The 25,189-nt window shown below is 42.4% G+C and overlaps 1 protein-coding gene across 2 annotated transcripts in view; it reads left to right on the forward strand.

Annotated features, from left to right (window-relative positions):
* The window catches only part of efl1 (elongation factor like GTPase 1), a 93,572-nt gene extending 70,055 nt beyond the window's left edge, over positions 1 to 23,517 (forward strand). For both annotated transcript variants that reach the window (XM_088296337.1, XM_088296338.1), the window contains exons 14-23: positions 839 to 993; positions 1,900 to 2,035; positions 9,142 to 9,273; positions 9,373 to 9,520; positions 14,124 to 14,253; positions 14,725 to 14,851; positions 16,026 to 16,230; positions 20,654 to 21,168; positions 21,282 to 21,466; positions 23,074 to 23,517. In XM_088296337.1, coding sequence (XP_088152463.1) covers positions 839 to 993; positions 1,900 to 2,035; positions 9,142 to 9,273; positions 9,373 to 9,520; positions 14,124 to 14,253; positions 14,725 to 14,851; positions 16,026 to 16,230; positions 20,654 to 21,168; positions 21,282 to 21,466; positions 23,074 to 23,262 — 1,922 coding nt within the window. In that variant the 3' untranslated portion in view covers positions 23,263 to 23,517. The remainder of the gene's footprint in view (positions 1 to 838; positions 994 to 1,899; positions 2,036 to 9,141; positions 9,274 to 9,372; positions 9,521 to 14,123; positions 14,254 to 14,724; positions 14,852 to 16,025; positions 16,231 to 20,653; positions 21,169 to 21,281; positions 21,467 to 23,073) is intronic.
* Positions 23,518 to 25,189: the final 1,672 nt, after the last annotated feature.

The following is a 25,189-nucleotide window of genomic DNA, read 5'->3' on the forward strand; positions in this document are numbered from 1 at the left end:
GTCTTTGTTTTGTTGTCCCTGCTGAGTGGGGGCGTTTCCTCCAGCGCTCGTTCCCGTCCCGTGTCATCATGGCTGGAGAGACGCGCCCACCAGCCACACACCGGTTCCTCATCAGTCACGCAGCTGTTTCACATTGACTTCATAATTACCAGGACTACTTAAGCGCTCAGGACCGACTGCTTGGCGTCGGAACATTGCTCCCTCTGCTTCCTTTCCCTGACTGTCATGGCCGAGTCCTGATATTGTTCTCGTTCTCGTTCACGCGCATAAGTTATTTGTCACTGTCCCTGTTTTCCTCGTCATTTTGTTCTGTTTAGTCACGTTTAGGTCCTCTTCGTTATTTTGCACTTTGTCACGTCAATTTGTTTTCTCCCAGCACCTGGTTTGCCCTCTTTAGTTCCCTCATTAATTTCCTTTTAAGTTACCCTGCCTGGCTTCCGTGCATTTTGGGTCCTCCTCCTTCACCTCGCTACAAGCGAGCTTGACACAGACGATGCAGGAGAAGCTGCAGGAGGCGGCGTAGTGGCTATAGGAGGTGGCGTAAGGGATGCAGGAGGCGGTGTAGCGGCTATAGATAATATATTTAATATTTTTTGATATTTTAAATTTTTGAATATTTTTTTTAGACCCGCGAAGCACTGAACCCGCGAAAGGTGAACCGCGAAGTAGCGAGGTATTACTGTATTTGTATTATAGAATTTTATACATTGAAAATATCCATTGCTCACTTGTGTAAATAAAAAATATTTACACTTACTGTATATTGTTGTTGCAACGTATAATCTAATTTATCCTCTCAGAGTAACACTTTGAGTATATGTTTACACATTTTTTGCAGATGAGATGGAAACTCAAGTCCTGGAAGAGTCCAAGGCAGAGGAGCAAAGGGAAACCTTCATAGCATTTGCCAGAGTCTACAGCGGGGTCGTGAAGAAAGGACAAAGAGTATTCATACTCGGACCAAAGTATGATCCTGCCCAGGGTCTGAGCATGGTAAACAAAATATTTTTACAAAGCAGTAATAATGGTCAAGTTAATTAAAAAAAGGAAAACTATAAATGCAATGTTGCCTTAAAAGTCTTAAAAATTATTATTCACTTTTCAAAAAAGATCTAAACCGAAAAGATTTTGATTTATCATTTAAAATAGCTGAGATTATGCTGTTAAATCCTGAAATGTTTAAGTAATATATTCACAATTGATATATCACAATATATAACATGATTATTGGCTGGTTTAACAGCACCCAAACAAATTGCAATGAGGTGGGACACTCCCCTTACATAATGTATTTGTCCCTGGTATTACTTTTCTTTATTTTTTGGGAAATATATGTGGCATGAATTCACTATGCAAAACAGCAAAGAATAAATTAATAAATTTGGACGTTTGCAGTGAGTAAATTAAAGCAAGGCTTGGAAGACGTTTTTGATTTAAAATGTTTGCTCGAAGTTGAGATAATTTTATTTATTATTTTTTACCTATTTTGATATAAATTAAAAATCATGAAATCTTGAGGTCCAAATGTTGGGTAAGGTTTGGTAAAAAAAATATTTTGTACGTCTATTGTTTTATGTATGTCTTTGTTTATCTTGTGACTTGTGATACTTTTTCATTATGTATTAAAAAAAATGAATAAGTCAATAAAAACATTTGATCACCCAAAAAAATAAATAAATAAAGTTCTCTGGAGTATTTGTTTTTAATCTACAACAGTGGTGGTGTTTGTAACATTGAGTAACAAATCCCCAGTTTGTTCTTTTTCTGCCACATTTGTATGGCCGTGAGTTAATTTGTTTTGCTTGATGACACAATGAGACATGCGTAGATGGGTGGCTTGAAGTGCATTTGCTTGGAAACTCAGGTTTGTGCACTTGTTCCTTCTCTTGTCCCTGCCAGCTGCCTGAGCGATGCAATCCTTCTGACAGTTTACCTGAGGTGCCTCATCTGTCCTGTTGTTTCATTGAAAATCTCTACCTGCTCATGGGCAGAGAACTGGAAGAGCTAGAAGAGGTGCCCTCTGGCAATGTGCTAGGTACAGTAAACAAATATATTACTTTTTATCACCTGTTTTATGATGCATCCATATTTATATACTAATAGACTACAACAAACAACTGCAGTGACAGTGCTGCCAAACTGATTTTTACATTGAAAGCAATGGAAATTAAGTGAAGTGTCCTCCAGGATTTTTCGGCATGTCTCAAACGGATCATGGGAATGGAAATTGGGACCAATAACAATTAGATTAAAATAGTATATCTATTTTCTCATTTTTAAAGGGTCAAGTCAAATATCTTACAATTTGATTTAATGCGCTTCCACTAGACTAGATGTTGTTTTCTGATTAATATTATGTTTGTGGAATATGAATTAAGCAGCAAAAATATCCAAATTATCCATCTCAGGAGGTGGCCATTTTGCCATTTGCTGTTGACTGAAAATGACATTACTGTGTACCTACAGGCTCAGCTTGCCTTAACCCAGTGGTTCTCAAGTATTTCCTGTCAGGCCCCCCCTACCAAGAAGAAAACAATTGGCGTCCCCCACCACCATTTTCTTTTTTACATTTTGCACTAATGTACATGTTCTTTGTAAAATATCCCTTAACAAAGCTAATTTGATACAAAAAAAAAATTGAGAACGACTATTGTGAGGATCTCGAAACTCAGTACCGTTGTGCAAATATTGATGAGATGATAAATATTTACCATACGTTTTTGTTTTTTGTATTTTTTAACTTTATTAACATGAACAAACCAAACAGTTATTAAAATGTACACAATATAGAAAAGACAAAAAGAGCCAGGGGGATTTTTAACACAAATTCTATATAAATAACATAAAGCAACAGTTTTAATATGTTTACAATACGTTTGACGTCGAACCTGTTCGTTGTGATGACGTCAGCCATTTACGAGTTCCAGCCTGAGAGCGTCTGCTAAATTGCTACGTAGTTGTCGTCTTATTTTATGTTGAGATACTTAATGGTTGTAACACAACATTTCTTTTCATAGCTGCTGGCTCTCCGCCCTAACGCGGTTCGAGTCAGACTTCTGTTAAAAGTCGAGCGATTAGCACGCTTAGTGCCTCCTTGCTCACCTCCTCGTTTAGCACGCTACTTGTTTGCGGAGTCGTTTATTTGCCATCACGTAGCTTGTTGCTTCTGTTGTGTGCGGACTTACATATAGTTCAAATAAAGACTGTTCTGCTGCGGCGCAAGATAGCTTGGCGTGGTGCATTTAAGTAGCGTCAAAAGAAATCACTTCCAGGTCAACGAGCGACAGCGCAATGCTTTTTTTTAATCCGTACTGTGTGACAGGGCAACGCTTTTTTTAATCAGTACTGCGTGACAGGGCGACACTTTTTTTAAACCAATACTGCGTGAACTAGGGGCACAAACATCTTTGACAAGCTCAAACTCGCGTTGTCTGAGATCGCCTTTTTCGGTCCCAAAACTATGCAAAAAAAACCGTGTTCCCCAGGGTCCCACGCGCCCCCCTCAGCATCGCACCCACTATTTGAAAATCACTGCCTTAACCAAACCTAGATAATTACTCAGATTTCTCTCTGTCCTCTCTTTTCTGTCACTCCCCTGTTAAGCCTTGCTCTGTCCAAGTGTAAATTTCAATAAATACCCATCATAATGCACACCACAGTGACAGTGTGAAAAAAAAGTCCAGTTTCACAAGAAAAGAAAAAAAACTTCCGACATAACAGGGGCACAGATCCTCCATTAAACATAAATAATAAAGTCAGTGTTTTTATAAAACTATTAATGTTTTTTTCATTGGACAGTAGCTTTCATGTTGCTAATTGTCGCGGGTTACTTTTTGAACTCCTCCAAAACAAATGGCGTAGCCAGAATATGTGCAACAGTGATGTTTATTGTGTAGCCCTTCCAAAGTGCAACACAGTGAGAAGTCCCCAAAAAATCCAAAAACCCAGAAAAAGTGACAATATAGTAATTTACAAAAATAAGGGTGTCAATCTATATATTTACAAATCCACTGAATGGAGTTCAACCACAACTACCATGTCAGCTACGTTGCAAAATGCGTCACAGTCTCGCTCTCCAGTACTACCTACACTGCAGCACCTCTCATCTCTCTCTCTTTCCAAACAACTCACTCTATATATGATTCGCCCCTCCCCTTGGGCATCAGCTGACATGATTGTCGCGCGAAACAAACATATTTAAGAAACGCGGAAGCTCCCCCGCTGTTTGGTCTTCCTCTATGTCGTGTCATGTCGTGTCTGTTGTCTGCCGCGTCTCGTGACTGGTGAGTGTTAAATTGAACGTGCGCGCGTGTGTGTGTCCATGTATGCTTCCGTTCATAATAAAACTACCAAGTGTGCACCCTCGGTCGCTCTATTAAAACTGTGACTGATGTGGTATTGATTTGGTGCCAGGTGGGTACGTATGTATTAAACGGGATGGAATTGAATGCATCAGTATGGGAATGTGCGGTGCATGCGTGTGCACAATTGCGTCCCCGGGACCATGCTGTACCGTCCTTATTGACGGAGCTGCTCCGTCACACTAATACATTATATTTGATGGCTCAGGTGATGATTCGACACAAGCAATATCACCAGAAAGATTTTCACTGTTTACTCTCAAGCAATGTGAATGGCTGGCAGAATGCGAGCGGAGCACTCAATTCCATGATAACGCAATCAAGTCTCATGATAAGACAGAAATGAGAAAGTAAGATCAAGAAGAAATCTTAATGCACTGGATATGCCACGAATTGGCTTCCATGCAATTACTAAATGGCTTCCTTGACACTTTCATGGGACATAGGTTTATGAAATTTTGCTTAACATGTACATAAGCTCACATTATCAGGGACCCGAATCAATTCAATTCACGATTCTGTTCAGTTTGATAGATTTTCAGTTCAGTTAAGGATATCATGGAGTACCAATTTTACTTTCATATTGAAAACGTTCTCAAATGAAGCAAAGCTGCATATGGTGGTTACCGTATTTTCACGACCAATAAGGCGCATTTTTTAAAGTCCCAAATATTCCCCAAAACAAACGAGGTGCCTTGTAATGCGACACGCCTTGTTATAGACTGAGACCCATAGATCTATACACGTGCGATTCTCTCGACCATCAGGCATGATCCCGTTAGGGCATTTCAGAGTGCATATTAGTACACCCTGTTGATCAAAGTCTAAAACTACTATGCTCCGAATTGTCTCTGACAAATACATTGTGAATATTAATATAATATATAATAATATAATATATGAATATTTTTGGTGATGGTGCAGGAGAAAGCTGGACATAAGGGAAGCTGTCCACGATGTCGTAGTCTGTCTTATCATTCACGTTATTGCAAGCAAGAAACATCACAGGTTTAGACAACATACTGCAAAAAAAAAAAAAAACACTGCCCAAAGCCCATCACTCACATCTCTCTAAACAGCCATCTGATTTGCTGAGGCTGATTGACTCCCAGAAGCATTCCTGTAATCTTTTTGTTATTTTTATTTCATTTTGGGATATGAATGGCATGCGAGATGCATGTTTTGTGTTAATTTTATTTCTGTTTCATTGTTTGCTTGTATATTTTTGGTTTTGATATAAAGCCATGACTCTAAGGAGTGTGGTGATCAGTGACATCCCTCCCCTGACGTTGTTGATTAGCTGTGTTGTCATGAGAGCTCTTATAGCATCTGAGGTGCTGCCATTGACAAAGATGCCTTATGTGACATAAGAGCTGGCATGCGCCAGCTGGCATGCGCGTGCTAGCATGCGCACGCCCAGTGTAAGTGTTAAATACAGAAATAGGGCCCTCAACTGACGCTGCGCCGTTTGATACAGCACGTCTTTTGGCCATGAAAATATGGTAATGCTGGAACATGGTGCATTCCCATGTTGTTTTTGGCAGGCATTTTAGATTTAGTCTTAGTCTCAGTCATTTGGACGAAAATGCTTATTAGTTTTCGTCACATTTAGTCATTCCTACTTGTCATAGTTTTAGTCTAGTTTTGGTCGGCGAAAACACAAAAAGGTTTTAGTCTAGTTATAGTCGACGGAAACGCAAAAAAAAAAGTCTGTCCAGTTTTCGGAGATTTGATGAAAACTCAAAAATGTTTGAGTCCATTTTATTTAAAACTTGGCATACACGGTTTCCAGCCAATAGCAATGACTTTCTGATTGACGACTAAGCATTACAAACAGATAACGTGGCAACAGTGGAATCAATGTCCATTGCTCCAAAATGAGACAAGAATCAAAATATTATATTTGGCGACTGTTGTGGCTTTAAAGTAACAAATAAACAAAATAAAAATGTTTTAACAACATAAACTTGTAGTAGACTTTTTCTAATACAGTAGCACAAGTAGAAACACTATCAATCATGTCTTCTTTACGTGTAACAGCTTGCTGTTATCACAAGAAAAGTAGTCTACCGAGTGTCACTGTTGCCGTGGTCCATCAAAGAAAAACGTGTTACTGTGTGCGAGCCGAGACGAATGACCGTGAACGCGTGGTCCATCAAAGAAAAACGTGTGACTGTGTGCGAGCCGAGACGAATGACCGTGAACGTTTTTTTTTTTTTTTGAATGACCGCAGACATGTTCGTATTTTGTAGTCCCGGTGTGTGCTACAGTGTGTCCAGCGCATGCGCCCTTGCTTGTTGTCCTGGTGCCGGGCGTGCCCAAACAAGGATAGGTTGCACCGGTGAAACACCGGCAATGCAATTTTTTCAAAGACAGATTACATGTACAATAGGAAGGGCTGATGGACCATACACTAACAATTTCGTCCTGTCTCGTCTCGTCAACGAAAATTCGTTACAAGCCATGTTCGTCACCTCATGTTTTCGTCATCAAAGAGCCACATTTAGCTCATCATTGTCCCGTTATTGTCATGAAAAATCGCCACGAAATGTCATCGTTGACGAAAACAACACTGGTGCATTCGTGGAAAAATATGAATATTTACGTAGAGAATTGAACCCAATGCAGTTAAATTTATCATGTACAAAGTATGTTTCATTGAACATGACCTCAGGGATCGATTTATGGTTTAATGAATTTGATGAATCAGGCTAAGAATAGAAAATCAAGAAAAGAAATCATCCAGAGTTTAGTCGTGGGGGCAGCAGCTTCAGCAGGAAAGCCCAGACTTCCCTCTCCCCAGCCACATCTTCTAACTCTTCCAGAGGGATTCCTAGGCATTCCCAGGCCAGCCAGGAGACAAGTCTCTCCAGCATGTCCTGGGTCATCCTCTGGGCCTACTGCCGGTGGGACATGCCTGGAAAACATCACCAGTGAGGCGTCCTAATCAGACGCCTGAACCACCTCATCTGGCTCCTCTCAACCAAGAGGAGCTGCGGCTCGACTGAGTCCCTCTCGGATGACCAAGCTTCTCACCTCATATCTAATGGATAACCTTGTCACCCTGCGGAGGCAACTAATTTCGGCCGTTTGTATCTGTTGTTTCGGTCTTGACCCACGGCTCATGACCATAGGTGAGGGTAGGAACGTAGATCAACTGGTAAATCGAGAGCTGCGCCGAAAGGCCCTTCTCTTGGGTTTGCAACACAGCAGATGGTTCACCAATCTGCCTGTCAATCTCACGATCCATCCAAATTCTGTCCATAATTGTTATAAACAAAATCGATGACAAAGGGCAGCCTTGGCGGAGTCCAACCGTCACTGGAAATAAATCCGACTTAGTGCCGGGAATGTGGATCAAACTTTGACATCGGTGGTCCAGGGGCCGAACAGCCCGTATTAGGTAGCTTGATAACCCGTTCTCCCAAAGCACACCCTAAATAACTCCCCAAGGGACACAGTCGAACGCCTTCTCCAAGTCCACAAAACACATGTAGACTGGTAAAGCGAACTCCCTTTCACCCTCGAGGACCCTGCCGCAAGTGTAGAACTGTTCCGCTGTTCTACAGCTGGTACATAAACCACGCTATTCCTCTTGAATCTGAGATTCAACCTACCGACGGACCCTCCTCTACAGCACCCTTGAATACAGCTTACTAGGGAGGCTGAGGAGTGTGATCCTCTATAATTGGAACACACCCTTAGGTCCCCCTTCTTAAAAAGTGGGACCACCACCCCAGTCTGCCATTCCAGAGGCAGTGTCCCCGATGTCCAAACAATGTTGGAGAAGCATGTCAACCATGACAGCCCCACAACATCCAGAGCATTTAGGAATTCCGGGCAGATCTCATTCATCCCTGGCGCTTCGCCACAGAGGAGCTTGTTAACCACCTCGGTTACTTCAACCTGCTGAGGGGGGCGTGTGTTAACCTGGGGAACATGCTTTTTTCCGCCGTAGTACAGCTGAACGATGTATGGTTTTGGGACCGAAATTGCAATTTCAGACAACGCTATTTTGAGATCGTCAAAGCTGCGGTTCAGCCCCTCGTTCATGCAATAGGTCACGCAGTACTGATTGGGGGAAAAAAATGCACCGCCTTGTCGCTCGTTGTCCTGCAAGTAATTTATTTCGCCACTACTTGAATACTAGCCGCCAAGCTATCTTGCGCCGCAGCTGTATGAGCTTTATTTGTGCTATATCTAAGTCCGTGGACAGCAGCAGCAACGAGCTGCGTGATGACAAACAACCCCACGAACAAGTAGCATTTTAAACGAGAAAGGCATTAAGCGTGCTAATCGCTAAAATGAATTACAGAGTAATAAGTGCTTCGGTGTACGCTCAACTTTTAACAGTGTTGTTTTCTTCTTTGGGGGTGGGGCGTGACAGAAAATAATTGAGACACACTGCTCTACTGAAACGCCGTACTGTGGACCAGAAATTCAGTTCGGAAAAGCAGTCCGGAAGTCGTTTTTCATGGCCTCACCAAACTCCTTTTTTCTTCAGCAACAAACGCCAATTTGATTGCATGAATTTATTTTCTTTTTTAAACTAAGCCCTAATCATCGACATAAACTCTACGTTAAAATATTAAGTTGAATATTTCTTTGAAAAGATAACGCTTTACATTGCGCCAGTAGACCAAAAAAATGTATAAAGGCTTTTTAAACCCTTTCTGGCAATCATGATACCGATTGGTCACCAATGCAATTTTCTTTCCTGTAAATGCATGTTCATTTTAAAATAGGTCTGTGTTTATTAATTGCACCCATACTTTAATAGGTATTAAAGGTCTAGAAGAGTATATTTTGAAGTCGGCTACTATTTCCACCACTCCGGCTTGCCCACCCTTCACCCCACTCAACTTTGAGGCCTCACCCATTGTACGAGTTGCCATCGAACCAAAGCACCCAAGTATGTATGTTTTTTTTTTGTTTTTTTTTTATTGTTTTGTTTTGTTCATGCATTTTTTTAGAATATTTAAATAACCTTTTATTTCCATTTATCCATTAGGCGAGATGCCAAAACTGATGCGTGGGATGCGTCTGTTGAACCAAGCAGACCCTTGTGCTGAAGTGCTAATCCAGGAGACAGGCGAGCATGTTTTGGTCACTGCTGGAGAGGTTCATCTCCAACGCTGCCTGGATGACCTCAAAGACCGGTCAGTGTGAGACTATGTGGGTGACATCAGAGAGTACTGTTCATTGGCAAAACAATGATAATAATTGAGATAGTAGCTGTTGTCTTTCCTTTACGTCTGTTTCTGAAAATTATTTTAAAATAGCTCATCTATAAGGACTTGGGCTTGTAGGGCCAAAGGGTCACGACTGACAAAAACATGACAGTCTCAACCAGCTAGCTAAAGGCAAAGAGTCTCGCCCGGTATGCTAGTTTGTCTGTGAAATTGAGTATTGTAAACAACTGTAATGACTAACAGATCCCTGTAGGTATTGTATCACTTTGAATTTGAGATCAGCACATCTTTTGCATAGATGATGATTAGGCAGTGAATATTGGCTTCTGGAAGTCAGACAAGTTTAGGCACCTCACACTAAAACCGTGTACAGCGGTGTCTTGAGATACACATAAAATTAGTGCCTGGACCGTACACGTATCCAAAACATTGGTCTCAAATCATCTTTCCCCATTGAAATGAATGAATCTTTTTCAGCCACCCCTCACAAAACAAAATCGTTTGTAATGTGTTTTTAATGAAAAAACTAGCATCTATAATATACTTCCTAAAAATACAGTTATGAAATAATTGATATTGTTGTGATAGTTTGCATTTTAGCCACACAGGGCACTTTTTGGCTACACAATTTAGCTTTGTCATATGTGCGGTGGAGAGACTACTGAAAGTGGTAAATAAAACTACCTCTAACTGTGCAGATCCCAGTTCACAGTTCTTGCACTTAAGTAGGGCACCAAACCCTAAAGTGCTCTAAGTTGAAGTAATTATAGGGATACACAAAGCTTGCAATTTCCAGCAGTAAAAAGTTAATATTTTCTCTGTCATGAATTTAATAGCTTCATAATTTTTATGCACATTTAACACCTTTAAAAAAATTATATTTCCTCTTGCTGTTGATAGAAAATTACATCAAATATGTTGAGGGCTCAAGTTCCAATCAATCATGTCTCACCGAACGTTCACAAGCGTTATTGGTTAGCTGGATGAAGACTCAACACCAAACAGCTAGATACAGTAATTTGAGTAAATGTGTTATTTCACCCCTCCATGAGCTGTCACCTTATCGTGGTAGAAGGGTTTGCGTGTCCCAATGATCCTAAGCTAAGCTAAGTTGTTGGGGGCTTTTTTCACCCTGGTAGGATCACCCATGGTCCTAGGTGAGGGTCCAGACAAACTATGGCTCCCAAGAACCCCAATGATGACCACAATATATGGACGGCGATTTCCCTTGCCCGGATGCGGGTAACCGGGACCCCCCTCTGGAGCCAGGCCTGGAAGTGGGGCTCGATGGCGAGCGCCTGGTGGCCGGGCCTGCACCCATGGGGCTCAGCCCGAAGAGGCAACGTGGGTCCCCCTTCGCATGGGCTCACCACCTTTGGGAGGGGCCAAAGGGGTTCGGAGCATTGTGAGCCGGGCAGCGGCAAGAGGCAGAGACCTTGGCCCTCCGATCCCCGGCTACAGAAATTAGCTCTTGGGACATGGAATGTCACCTCTCTGGCAGGGAAGGAGCCTGAGCTGGTGTGTGAGGCAGAGAAGTTCCGACTTGACATAGTCAAACTTACCTCCACACACAGCTTGAGCTCTGGTACCAGTCCTCTCGAGAGGGGTTGGATACTCTACCACTCTGGAGTTGCCCAAGGTGAGAGACGCCGAGCAGTTGTGGGCATACTTATTGCCCCCCGGCTTGGCTTCGGTGGTTGCTGAAGCAAAATCTCAGGCGTGGGAGGAGTTCGGTGAGGCCATGGAAAATAACTTCCAGACGGCTTCGAAAAAATTCTGGTCCACCATCCGGCGTCTCAGAGGGGGAAGCAGTGCACCATTAACACCGTTTATAGTGGAGATGGGGTGCTGCCGACCCGACTCGGGACATTGTGAGTCAGTGGGGAGAATACCTCCTCAATTCCACTGACACGCCTTCCATTGAGGAAGCAGAGCCTGGGGACTCAGAGGTGGGCTCACCTATCTCTGGGGCTGAAGTAACCGAGGTGGTTAACAAGCTCCTCGGTGGCAAGGCCCTGGGGGTGGATGCAATCCGCCCAGAGTTCCTAAAGGATCTGGATGTTGTGGGGCTGTCATGGTTGACACGCCTCTACAACATCGCATGGACATTGGGGACAGTGCCTCTGGATTGGCAGACCGGGGTGGTGGGCCCCCTCTTTAAGAAGGGGGACCGGAGTGTGTTTCAACTACACAGGAATTACACTCCTCAGCCTCCCTGGTATGGTCTACTCAGGGGTACTGGAGAGGAGGGTCCATCGAGAGGTTGAATCTCAGATCCAGGAGGAGCAGTGTGGTTCTCGTCCTGGCCGTGGAACAGTGGACCAGCTCTACACTCTCTCCAGGGTCCTTGAGGGTGCATGGGAGTTCGCCCAACCAGTCTACATGTGTTTTGTAGACTTGGAGAAGGCGTTCGACATTTCTGTGGAGCGTGCTTCGAGAGTAAGGGATACCAAGCCCCCTGATACGGGCAGTTTGGTCCCTGTACCACCGATGTCAGAGTTTGGTCCGCATCGCCGGCAGTAAGTTGGATTTGTTTCCAGTGAGGGTTGGATCCCGCCAAGGCTGCCCTTTGTCACCGATTCTGTTCATAACTTTTATGGACAGAATTTCTAGGCGCAGTCGAGGCAATGAGGGTATCCGGCTTGGTGGCCTCAATATCGCATCTCTGCTTTTTGCAGATGATATGGTACTGTTGGCTTCTTCAAGCAGTGATCTCCAACTCTTACTGGAGCGGTTCGCAGCCGAGTGTGAAGCGGTTGGGATGATAATCAGCACCTCCAAATCTGAGACCATGGTTCTCAGTCGGAAAACGGTGGCGTGCCCACTCCAAGTCGGGGAAGAGATCCTGCCCCAAGTGGAGGAGATTAAGTATCTTGGGTTCTTGTTCACGAGTGAGGGGAGGATGGAGTGAGAGATCGACTGGTGGATCGGTGCAGCGTCCGCTGTGATGCGGACACTGTATCGGTCTGTCGTGGTGAAGCGGGGAGCTGAGCCAAAAGGCGAAGATCTCGATTTATCGGTCGATCTACATTACTACCCTCACCTATGGTCACGAGCTGTGGGTCGTGACCGAACGAACAAGATCTCGGATACAAGCGGCCGAAATAAGCTTCCCCCGCAGGGTGTCCGGGCTCTCCCTTAGAGATAGGGTGAGAAGCTCGGCCATCCGGGAGGGACTCAGTGTCGAGCCACAGCTCCTCCACGTTGAGAGGAGCCAGCTGAGGTGGCTCGGGCATCTGATTAGGATGCCTCCTGGACGCCTCCCTGGTGAGGTGTTCCAGGCATGTGCCACCGACAGGAGGCCCTGAGTACGACCCAGGACACGCTGGAGAGACTATGTCTACCGGCTGGCCTGGGAACGCCTGGGGATCCCTCCGGAAGAGCTGGAAGATGTGGCTGGGGAGAGGGAAGTCTGGGTTCCCCTGCTGAAGCTGCTGCCTCCGCGACCCGACCCCGGATGAGCGGCAGAAAATGGATGGATGGTGTTATTTCAAAAGTGTTTCTCATCCTGATAGCACTTGTCATTAATCAGACCCCCATTTGAAAAAGATTGGTGATCCCTGTATTTTGCAGACAGGTAGTACGGTGCTTGGTGTATCCTCTGGGCAGACAAAAGAAATTTTAAAGAAACATGCTGGAATGAGGAGATTCAGGATAGTGTACATAAAAAGGTGTCAATTAAGAGATGGGACAGTGAGAGAGCCAAGTTGATACAAGAACTGAGAAAGACAGAGAACCGACTGGAGTGCAAGGAAAGTTACCAGGAGTGAAAGGTGGTAACAAAGTGTATAATGAGTTGTACATGAGTTGTACAATAAGCTGGACACGAAGGAAGCAGAAAAGGAGTCGTATACGTTGGCCAGGCAAGAACAAATAAGCCGGGAAAGATTTGTGTGCTGATAAGTGAGGAAAGGGTTCTGAGTAGTTCGAAGGAATACTTTGAGGAGTTGATAAATGACATCCATTGTTTGGTCAGTTGTCTCAACAATGGAGGGTACAGAATATGGCCCTGTTGACCGCATCCCCCGGAATGTGGTCAAAGTTCTGCTGGATGCTAGAGTTGAAACTCTTTGTGATGGGACTATGTAAAGTATTGCTGACCAGCAGGCATGGCGCCAAGATTTTTTTCTCTCCTGGAGCTCAAGGGTTGGGCTTTACCGATGTACGTGAGGGCTCATAAATTAATCAAATTTCATCACTTCACCTGTATTATAAAGTGGTTCTCATTACATATACACTGCACGAGCATGTTCAATATTAAAGGAGTTTTAACTGAATTTGGAAAAAGAATATTTAAAAAAAAAAAAGAAGAGTGGATGACCACAGGGCAATCTCAAAATCTTTAACCTAACGCACAAGTAATTGAAACACTTCTCCAGCCTCTCCTCTTCCCTCCCAAACACACACGAGTACAGGTGGAGCACAAACTCGGAAGGAGAGATTTGAACAAAACAGCTACTTGTGAACTTCTTAATTAATAGCTTAAGATATGCTGCAACAAATAATCATCTTTCATCATTGGCAATAATTAACGTAGTGATATAACAAGATTTTAATCTGTTTTTCAAAGGTTTGCTAAAATTGAGATCAGCGCATCTAACCCCATCATTCCATTCCGAGAGACAGTGGTGCGCCCTCCTAAAGTGGACATGGTGAATGAAGATCTTGGCAAGCAGCAAAAAGTGGCCGTCATTCACCAGGTGGGTGGAGCTCTCTGGTATTCTACATAATCTGAACTGTGTCTTATTTGGGACATGGCCACAAGTTTTTTTAACCTATTTGATTCAGAAGTTTATTGTTTTGAAAACTGTCCAACTCAATTCAGTCTGTGGTTGATTTTTAACCATGTCACATTCACAATTGTAACCCTTTTTTTAGGAAGGGAGGGTAGCTCTAATCTGATTCAAATCTACAGGAAGATAAAACTCAGTTCTCTAAAATTTCTTTCCGACTAGGATGACAATGGACTTTTTTCCACTTAACTTTTCAGACCAGTTGTACACTCTGAAACATTTTTTTTTCCACTTTATGAAAATATTTTCTGATGAACAGTTCTTGATTTATCATGAAAACAAATAACAAACCAAGTGTGATTATGTCAGTATTGTATTTGAGCTGACAGCATTGAACATGTAAAAATCATCATGTGTTTTTTCATGTACGTTTGTTAGGCAAAAGAGGAAGGTTCTCATTGTCGTTCTTCGGAGACGCTTCATGTTGACAGCAGTGGTTTGGTCACACTCACTACTCCAAATAAACTAGCCACTGTCAGCGTCCGTGCAATCCCCTTGCCACAGGGTAAGACCTAAACACGCACCAATTATTGACTTTCTATAGCCCTCAATAATACTCACCAAAGTAGGCATTATGTTTTGTTTAGAACATACAGGATGCGCAGGCAAGTTGTAGTCCTTTCTGCCACATTTTCTTTCTTTGTTGTGATTGGTAAATTCCATTTTCATTAGATATACTACCCTTCCAACCATTGAATAGCCCATCTCTAACTTCAACTTGCCCCACGTCTAAATTCCCGGATATTAATTTTCATGTGTCTGTGTCTAATATCAGGGTAGCATGGTGCCAAGTTTGCCATTTTCATTTCCGTATCTGTATCTGTAGTGGGGTCCTAAATAGGTAATTGTTTTAAAGGGGCCATCCATCCATTATCTGTTCCGCTTCTCCTCACGAGGGTCGCGAGTGCACCACAGCATTGTAGCAAGTTTGGCAGGAGAAACGTAAATGTTCCACCCGTGTTGCGGTAGCAGCTTCTCGGAATAGGCAGAAGTGACATAGGAGCTGCCGCGCCAATGTGACAGTAATGCACTTTTGTTATTTCATTTTTTTATTGAGCAAAGCAAAATATGCAAATAGAACAGCTAGTGGTAAAAAAAAAACACTGAGGCAAAGAAATATATTTGAGAAATACGTGATTAAAGCATGACATCATCAGAAGGCACGAAGCCACCATATCTAACAACCCGACTATATCTAGTACTGACACTAGCACTTGAGAAACAGGATTGTGTTAGAGAGACTGTGTCTCCCGGCTCGCCTGGGAACACGTTGGGATGCCACGGAAGAGTTGTAAAAAGTGGCTGGGAAAAGCAAAGTCTGGGCTCCTCTGCTAATGTTGCTGCCGGCCCACACAACCCAACCCCGGATAAGCAGTACAAAAAAAATGGCTGGATGGATGGCTGATGGTATTTGCTCTTCTACCATTTTGGAACTTGACATCTGGAAGATATGCTTGGCTTGAAACTGAGTCAACCCATGTGTGTTTGTTTTCTTTGTACAACCATAATCAGTCAATATCTGAGAGAATCCACTGCAGTCATCTTCCTGAACTATAAACCCTTCTTAACATCGGTAGCTAGTCATTATTACATTATCATCATTGCGGTATACTTTTTGTTATCCTCACTACTGTGTCTGTCATCAAGTACGCCGTGCTAACTTGAATATTTCCTTTCAGAGGTGACCTGTCTTCTCGAGAACAGCTCAGCACTAATTCGCACTCTAGAACAAATCAATATGTCCTTGAGGGAAGGTAGAAATCTAGACATTAGTGTTAGGACCTTGGAAGCCATTGCTGATCTCAAGGCCCAACTGAAAAGCATGCTCCAGGGAAGGAAGTGGAGGAATGCTGTGGAGCATATTTGGGCCTTCGGACCTCGCAGGTTTGTGACTGATTTTTTTTTTTCATTCTCTTTTCTTTTTCTAGATGCCATCGTGATTAAAAATTGTAATGCTTGTCTTTGTTCCAGTGCTCTAGAGAGGGTTTTTAATTCTTTCCTCTCTCACTATCCAGTTTCAGCCCTCTTCTCAAATACCCAACTTTAATTTGTGAAATCATCACACAAATGTAAATATAAACCAACTAACTGAAAATTAGACATTGCTTTTGAATTGTGGTTCAGCAGAATTATTTTATACAACAAAGTCATGAAACAGCCCTGGACAAAAATTATGGTACTCTTGACTTAATATTGCGTTGCGCAACATTTTCAGGCAATCAAGCCAATTAAAAAAATTTTGTGCCTGCATCGCTTGTCACTTGTCACACTGAATTTTGATTCACTAACATGCGCATGGTGGTTTGATTTTGTGTATATATTCAATTTGTAGGTAGAGTAAGAATATTTCTATGCATTGTGAATGAGGCCCATTGTTGCTGCCTCCAGCTCAGCGCCCTCTCCATTGCTTGCATGACTTTATGAATTTACAGACATTATTACAAAGTACATGTGTTGTAGTCTATCTCAGTCAATCACAGGAAGTTTGTGAACGGAACACTGAGTGTAAATTCACTCCACAAACCACTGCACAAACAATAAAAAAAAAACAAATGAGACCATCTGAAAAAACTTTGAAAAAAGTTACCGTATTTTTACGGCCAAAAGACGCGCCGTATCAAAGGGCGCAGTACCAGTTGAGGGTGCTATTTCTGTATTTGATACATAGATAGATACCGTATCAATGGGCGCAAACAAACCGAGCAACCGAGCAGTCGCGCTGGCTGCTCAGTCGCGCTAGCGTGTTTTTAAAATGGCAGCGGGAGTTCTGTGGTACTTTATTTTAGCTTTTAGCAACGTGCTGAAGTTATCCTCATCCAAAAATGCACCAAGTCCTTGTCTTCTGTATCCAAGATAAACAGCTGGACACGTTCTCCACCAAACACGAGAGTCATTATCAGTCTGCCTCGCCGTCTCGTTGCCGCGCAGCCCCTCAGATGGGATGCCGACACAATGCCGGTGTGAGCAAGTCACTAATCAACAAACGATGTGCGGTCACGGTGTTACATCAAAACTAAAACTATCACCCCAAATAATCTGAATATCATAAGAGTGTAGGCCCAGCAAAATTCCGCCTCCCAGCCTACCATACAATACCTTAGTTTACATGCATGCACACTAAAACTGAAGATAGCGTGGCTAGCTGTTTTTAAAAAGGCAACAGGAGCAAAACTGAGTTTGGTTGTATTTTATTGAACTATTTAACAATGTACTCACATTATTATTAATCAGTCATCATCCACAAATCCATCAAAATCGTCTTCTGTATCAGAAATAAACAGCTGGGCAAGTTCTCCCACAAACACGTCAGGTTCCCTCTCGTCAATGTCAGATTCCCCGTGTTGCTGCTGAGTGCGGCTCCTCATGATGCCGGCTTTTTGCGAAAGCCCTAACAACAGAGCTAGCAGACACGTTTGCCCATATAGGGGCATTGGGGGCTGCTTTGCACTGGGGGCGTGCCTTTGCGTTGTCATTCACGCCCATCTCCCCTCTCACGTCCGCCTGCTGTCGTTAGCCACGCCTGCCTTCTCTCTATATAAGCAGTGTGCAGGCAGTTAATGTTCGCAGTCAGCCCAGCGGTGCACTTGGTGCACTTGGTCCACACAATGGGCGCTCCGCCTCAAAAGACGCCCTGGCTTTTTTGGATGAGTTTTAGGACTTTAAAGTGCGCCTTATGGCTGTGAAAATACAGTAGTTTAGTTTTCCGAGTCAATATGGCTGCCACGTCCACGCTTGCCTTTGATTTAATTGGACTATATAGCAGTGAGCTATGAAATAATATGGTGAAGATAAAATGACCTGTAAAATATATAGGCAAGCAAGGACAAGAATACTGAAACATACTGGAAGTGAGAGACTTTAATATCAACTACCTGATTTCGTCTACTTTAAGCTGTGAATTGAATTTAAACAAATCAAATCTGAAATTCAAATAACAAGCAGTTTGGATTGTGAAAAAGGTGAATCTATCCGTCTATTTTTTTTTTATATTGCAAGGGTCACCAATAGGGTGCACTGGGTCTCCTCAAGGATCACGTGAGACCTTGGAGTTCACCTTTAATTTTACATAAGGTTGTTCTAGGCTCTTTTGTTGCAATTGTGTTATCCGTCTTTTCAGTTGTAATCATGATTCCTCTTGTCAGTCTCATCAATCTTATGTTTTTCAATAGTATGTGCAACTGTAATCACAGAAAGAGCTGCTTGGAGATGGCCTGAAAGCCTTTACCTTTAAAATGTTTCATTTTCTTTCTAATTTCCTGAAATCAATCTCTTCTTCGCTTCATCTGATCCATGGTTAGTATTAGTGATAGACCAATGTGCTTTTTTCAAGGCTGATACCGATTATTATTTCTTGTGGAGGCCTTAACCGATATTTCAGGCCAATATTCATTGATGAAACAAAAGGGGAAATGGTGTCAAAATTCTTAAAAATAAAAACTGCAAAACTTTTAAATGCCTTTATGCACATGTTTATTAAACAACTTTAGTGATTTGCAACATGTTGAAGCTTTTTTTGATCTTGGAAAATAGACAACTTAGTTTTACGTCTAACGAAAAGTGTACAGAGCTCCCAGGCTAAGCTGCATGTATATAGTTCAATGAAAACAAACATCTCTTTAAAGTTTACAACGGCAAATCGTTTTCTATTAGTTGTGAGTTGTAGTAGACCAGTGGTTCTCAATTATTTTCCGTCATGCCCCCGCTACCAAGAAGAAAACAATTGTTTGTTGTTTTTTTTTTTTACATCAGTACTGCGTGACCTACTGCGTAAACTCGGGGCACAAACCGCAGCGTTGCCCGTGATCGTAATTTCCCCAAATGATCGTTTAGCTGTACTACGTCGGAAAAAAAACGTACCCCAGGGTCACACGCCGCCCCCCCCCCACCCCCAAGCATCGCACCGCTCCCCCAGGGGGGCGTGCCTCACTATTTGAGAATCATTGTAGTAGACTGACGTTTTTTTCAAATTTTCTCTCTGTTGTAGTGCGTGTGACTTGAGGTAAAAAAAAACAGGCAGCTTACTGCTGATTGGCTGCTACCCACTGCACAAGGAACAAATCAGATGGTGCTGTGGGCTGGCCCATCTACTTCTGCCGGCAGGGCGACAAGCTCAGCAGATAGATAGAGAAGTGTGCTGCATCCAACCAAAATAAAACATCTCTTAATATCGGCCTTGAAAGTTATTAAAAAGGCCCATGCCGATTATCGGCAAAATGCCGAATATCGGCCCCGATAATCGGTCTATCACTGTTAGTCTGGTACAGACCATGTCACCAAAGATCACGGGAAATAGGTTGCCCCTATGAATATGCCAATTGACTGATTATAAGTTTGACGACACCTCTGATGTTAATAAGAGGTGAAACCTTGGTTGAACATGTGCCTATGGTCACGTTACTTTAGATCTTTTCTCTGGTTGTACCAACATTTTCATTCAGGTCTGTTTCATGTGCTACTTTTTTAAAATAATTCTTTCAACCACAACTAAAAAGGGCAAAATAATTTAGTTTATTTTTAGTGCAATAGAAAAACAATTAAAATAATAAAATGGGCATTAATAGGGGTTATACTCCCATTTCATTAAATATTTGGTAGTTTTGAGCACGTCTAAAGTCATTAATGAAAGAGAGCAGAAATTCTTTGTTTTTTATAGCAATTGGTATGTATGTGTACATTTCTGCCTTAGAGTGTAGCACACAGTATTTGAGGAGGAGGGCTCAAGCGTTCAAACGGAAGCTCTATGAGGAAGTACACATCCAAATAGCAGCTCTGAGTGGCAGTTCTTGGTCAGTAGTAAATGGGCTTGGTGCTCAAAACGCTTTCTACACAACATCGGGAGATACTGGAGGTTCATTATCCTGCTCAAGGACACTTTGAGATGGTCACAACAGCTCAGGGTTGATGTACCCACTAACCTCAAATGAAATGCATGCACAAACTGCATGACATAATTTCAATTGGTGAGAGTTGCTGAGGTGACATTAAAGCATTACCCATGTTAACTTAGTTGTAATTGTTTTTTCTGTATAATTTCTATTTAAATAAAACATTAAGAATGAATTCAAAAGATGATGTAATGTCACAATACTTTTTCTTAAAAACATTTTTTCTTATTTTTGAGTAATTTTGCGTGGGGAAAAAATATTGTCATTGTGGTCTGAATAAAACGATTATGTGCTTCAAAATTTGAAATAGTTTGTAAGAATTAAATCAAAATTGTTTTTCCAAATGTCCCCTTTAAGAAAGCCGGCTTGTTTTAGACACGTGCATTTGCTGGTTTGAACTTGTGAATTGTGTTTTGTTTAAGGTGTGGCCCGAACATTCTGCTAAATAAGATGGGTTATCAGCGGCCATCTTTGTGGCAATGTCTATGTCGAGAAGAGACATCTGGGAAAGATGGAACTCGGGCCAAAATTACACGAGAGTTTGACAACAGCATTGTCAGTGGCTTCCAATTAGCAACCCTGTCAGGGCCAATGTGTGAAGAGCCTCTCATGGGGGTCTGCTTCTCCATTGAAAGATGCGATGTACAGTCTTCAAACCCGCCACATCAAAATATCTTGAAGGAGAGTGCCCCCGTTCAAGAGCTTTCGGGGGCTAGCACAGTACCAGAAAGCACTGATGCATTGGATGTCACCCCCACTGAGCCAAACCAAGCCAAACCCTATCAAGAGATTCCCTCTGCAGACTGCTACGGGCATGTTTCAGGCCAGCTGATTGCCGCCATGAAGGAGGCATGCCGTCATGCTTTTCAGGCTCAGCCCCAGAGACTTATGGCTGCGATGTACACCTGTGAAATCATGGCCACCTCAGAAGTTCTGGGTAAGAGTCTGGTAAAACATTTGTGCTGGAGAGCTCATAGATTTACACTCATGGACATTGACAATATGTTTCGGTTGTTTTCTTACGGTATCCGGTATCTTCTCCATATGCAGGTAGAGTGTATGGTGTTCTTGGAAAGCGAGAAGGTCGCATCATTCATGAAGAAATGAAGGAAGGAACAGAAATATTCATCATCAAGGCTGTTTTGCCTGTATCTGAGAGTTTTGGTTTTGCAGATGAAATCCGCAAGAGGACCAGTGGGCTTGCCAGTCCGCAAATGGTCTTCAGTCACTGGGAGGTAATTAAGCAATCAAAAATAAGCTTAGTTTCGTTTAAACCCATAATAATATCCTCATTTTATCATTAGCAAAATATGTGACGTGAATATCAAGATTTTGGCAAAGGCGTCATAGAGGTGTAAATCCCAAATAAATAAAAAGAATAATAAAACGTCAACCTCTTCTTTGCGGTTTTTCACTTTTTGCTAGAGTTCCGGAAGGGCTGGCGATATGACCTCAAATCAATATCATGATAAATTGAGCGATTTTACCTCAAGTCATAAATGCGCGATAAATTCCCCCCACGGACCAAAATCAAAATAAATGCAGGAAATGCATATTAACTGCTTTATTAATTGACCAACTGGTACACATTACTTTCAATGAAAAATAAAAGTACAAAAATCATTTGTATAAACATTCCAAATAGCTTGCTTTGCATGACTTCAACAATGTCACAAAGCACAGGAGAATAGGGTTTGTCGTCTATGTAATGCACAGTCAGGCTCAAACAGGGATCCATGTTGCGACCCGATCCCAAGTCGGATGTGGATGCAAAATGCTTGACATGTCTAAGCTCCCGTCCCGATGTTGTCCATATTGGGAAGTACGGTTTGCGACAAAAAAATTTGTACCTCTTGCCGGCTACTTTCATGAGGCGTTTAAATCCAGTGCGCTCCACTGTAGCTAGATGAGCTATATCTTTAGCAATGTGCTAGGCTATCGCGTCCACCTCTGAGACATTCTGTCGTATGATGTTGCCTCCGTTATGGGCTGTTGTCACTTGTCAAACCTTGCTTCTCACTTTGAGCTTGTAGCACAAGTTCCAAGTCAACAGCATGGTTTTGTTGTAGGTGGTGAAAAAGAAAAGGTTGGACTTGGTTTTGGGTGCTTATGACGCACTTTGCAGTTCGTGTTCTTTTGCTCAAACATCGCCTTTTTGGAACCCAAAGCATTTCCAAACGACAGATGTTGAATTCATTTTTGGGACAAGCACAACAGGAACAACTTCAACTAACGTTACTTCGTCTTCAGCCGTGTCAGTCGCTTCTTGATTTGAATCGCCAGCCACGACCGTGTCGTCAGTTTTCTTTCTTGTTTAGATTGGTGGAATCATGTGACGAGACGCGCTGTAACCGCATGAACATAGCCGCAGACAGAAAATACTTTTTTTTTTTTTAAACAGAATTTACCGACATGGGCAAAATGATGTCGGTTAATGTAATAAATTTCGGTACTAGTAAATTTTCGGTTTATCGCCAAGCCCTGGTTTGTGGTCTCAGTTAGCCCCCAGAAATTAGGGATTAGCGTATTTTTGACTGTTAAAAAGCCCCAAAAAAATTTTTAATTACGGGGAAAACTAAATGGCTAGAGTATCTGTTTGTTTAATTTTCAAAAATAGCTGTCATTACTCAAAAGTTGCCTGAATTTACAGCCACATACATTCAGCCAATCACGCCATTAAGCTTCTCCCCACCATGCTGATTTTCAATGATTTTTACATGAGAGTAATTTATTTTAATGATATAATATAATGACATTTAGAGAAGTTGTTTTTAATAACAACGTCATTCTGTTAATGTCCAATATTGTTTGTGGAATCACACAATCTGTCTTCCTTCCTCAGGTGATCAGCAGCGATCCATACTGGGTTCCTACCACTGAGGAAGAATACCTGCACTTTGGAGAAAAGGCAGACTCCTCTAACCAGGCACTCAAATACATGAATGCTGTCCGCCGCCGAAAGGGGCTCTATGTGGAAGAAAAGATAGTTGAACATGCAGAAAAACAACGAACACTAAGCAAAAACAAATAGACAAACAAAATGTCATTTCTGCTCCACCAGATTAGACTCAATCAAATAAGAAACAAAAATGCTAAATCTGTATGACTTGAGCTTTGAGCATTTTAATGAGCTATCCATTCTTTTATCTGGCAGGACACCACAAATGTTGTATTTCACCCAATTAAGTCAATGTGTTTTTATTGAACATTCGGTCATTTGTTTATTAAACATTTGGTCAAAAGTTTATGCATAATCGAAAATAAATAACTTTTTTTTTTGTTGCTATTTTATGTGCCTGGTGCTTTTTTTTGTAGGACTCAGCTACAAGCTAAAAGTTGTGGTGTCAAAGGACAGAATTTTAGTATCAGTAGGTAGAAGTATCAAATGACCGTCTTTAGGTTGTTCTTGTGTTAAAGAAACCAACAGTACCACATCTTCTGCAAAAAGCACCAAACCGGACCCTTTCATTACGTCGACTGCGCCTAGAAATTCTGTCCATAAAAGTAATGTACCGTATCTGTGACAAAGTGCAGCCTTGGCAGAGTGTAACACTCACTAGAAACAAATCCGACTTCATGCCGGCAATGCGGACCAAACATCAGTGGTACAGGGGTCAAACAGTCCGTTTTAGGGGGGCTCTGTACCCCGTACTCCTGTAGCACACCCCACCGAACTCTCAGGGCCACACAGTCGAACGCCTTTTCCAAGTCCATAAAACACATGTAGACTGGTTGGGCATCCTGCATGACCCTGCTCAGAGAATAGATCTGGTCCACTGTTCCGAGGACGGGACAAAAACCACACTCTCCTCCTGAATCTGAGATTCGACCTCTCGATGGCCACTTCTCTCCAGCACCCTTCAATATACCTTAAAAGGGAAGCTGAGGTGTGTGATTCCTCTGTAATTGTGACACACCGGGGACCGCCACCCCCGTTCTGCCAATCCAGAGTCACTGTACCAGATGTCCACGCAGTGTTTTAGAGGCGTGTCAACCATGACAGTCTCACAACCTGGTTGAACTTATCCATACCTGGGGCTTTTTTTCTCTGACGAGCCTTTTAGCCACCTCAGTTACTTGAACCCCAGAGATAGGCAAGTCCACCTCGGAGTCTTCAGCCTCAGCTTCCTCAAAGGAAGGCGAGTCGGTGAAGTTGAGGAGGTCTTCAAAGTATTCTCCCCACCAACTCACATCATCCCCAGTCGAGGTCAGCAGCACCCATCTCCACGATACACAGTGTTAATGGTGCACTGCTTCCCTCTCCTGAAATGCCGGATGGTTGACGAGAATGAGTAAAAAGTTATAAATGTTTGTTTTTGTTTTATTTTTTAAGTCTAAGTGAAAACCTTATGTCCATACCTATCCCCAAGCAAAATTGCAAAAACTTCAACTTACTTGTCCGCTATTAATGCTGAGGTCTGGGGACGGCTCTTCTGACTTTTACTTGTCATTCCAATAGGACTCATTTTGAATGAAGACGTTTATATGTGTCACTACTTTTAATTAGAACAGTAATTTTAAAGCCGCATGGTGTGCACAGATGGAGGTCACTTGTCTATTTATCACAGTATCAACGAATTAATCAATCCATCAATCACACTTTACTTATAAAGCGCTTTTCATACATAACCACAATTGCCAGTTGTTACGGCTTGTCTGTATTTTGTTACAAATATCACTGAATTCTCCCTCGTTATGGATGTAACAGTGAATGTTAAGGATATTTAAAAAAATAAATAAATAAATACTTGGCAGATAATTGCGATGTTTTACAGAATGCTGGACGCACTGCATTCTATTATTGCTGGTGCTAACTCAAAGGCAGTGGAAACTTGCAGCAGTCGAATGTTAGCTTAAACCTAAAATCTTGAGGCTAACTCCGATTGCGGCTATTCATATCAGGAGGCGAGGAACAAAGGGCAGTGTCACAAAGTGAATCACAAGCACCAGATTATTAT

This window comes from Idiotropiscis lumnitzeri, chromosome 5 (genome assembly GCF_059441095.1).
Source record: "Idiotropiscis lumnitzeri isolate Australia: NSW breed Sydney's pygmy pipehorse chromosome 5, RoL_Ilum_1.0, whole genome shotgun sequence".
NCBI classification, from domain to species: domain Eukaryota; kingdom Metazoa; phylum Chordata; class Actinopteri; order Syngnathiformes; family Syngnathidae; genus Idiotropiscis; species Idiotropiscis lumnitzeri.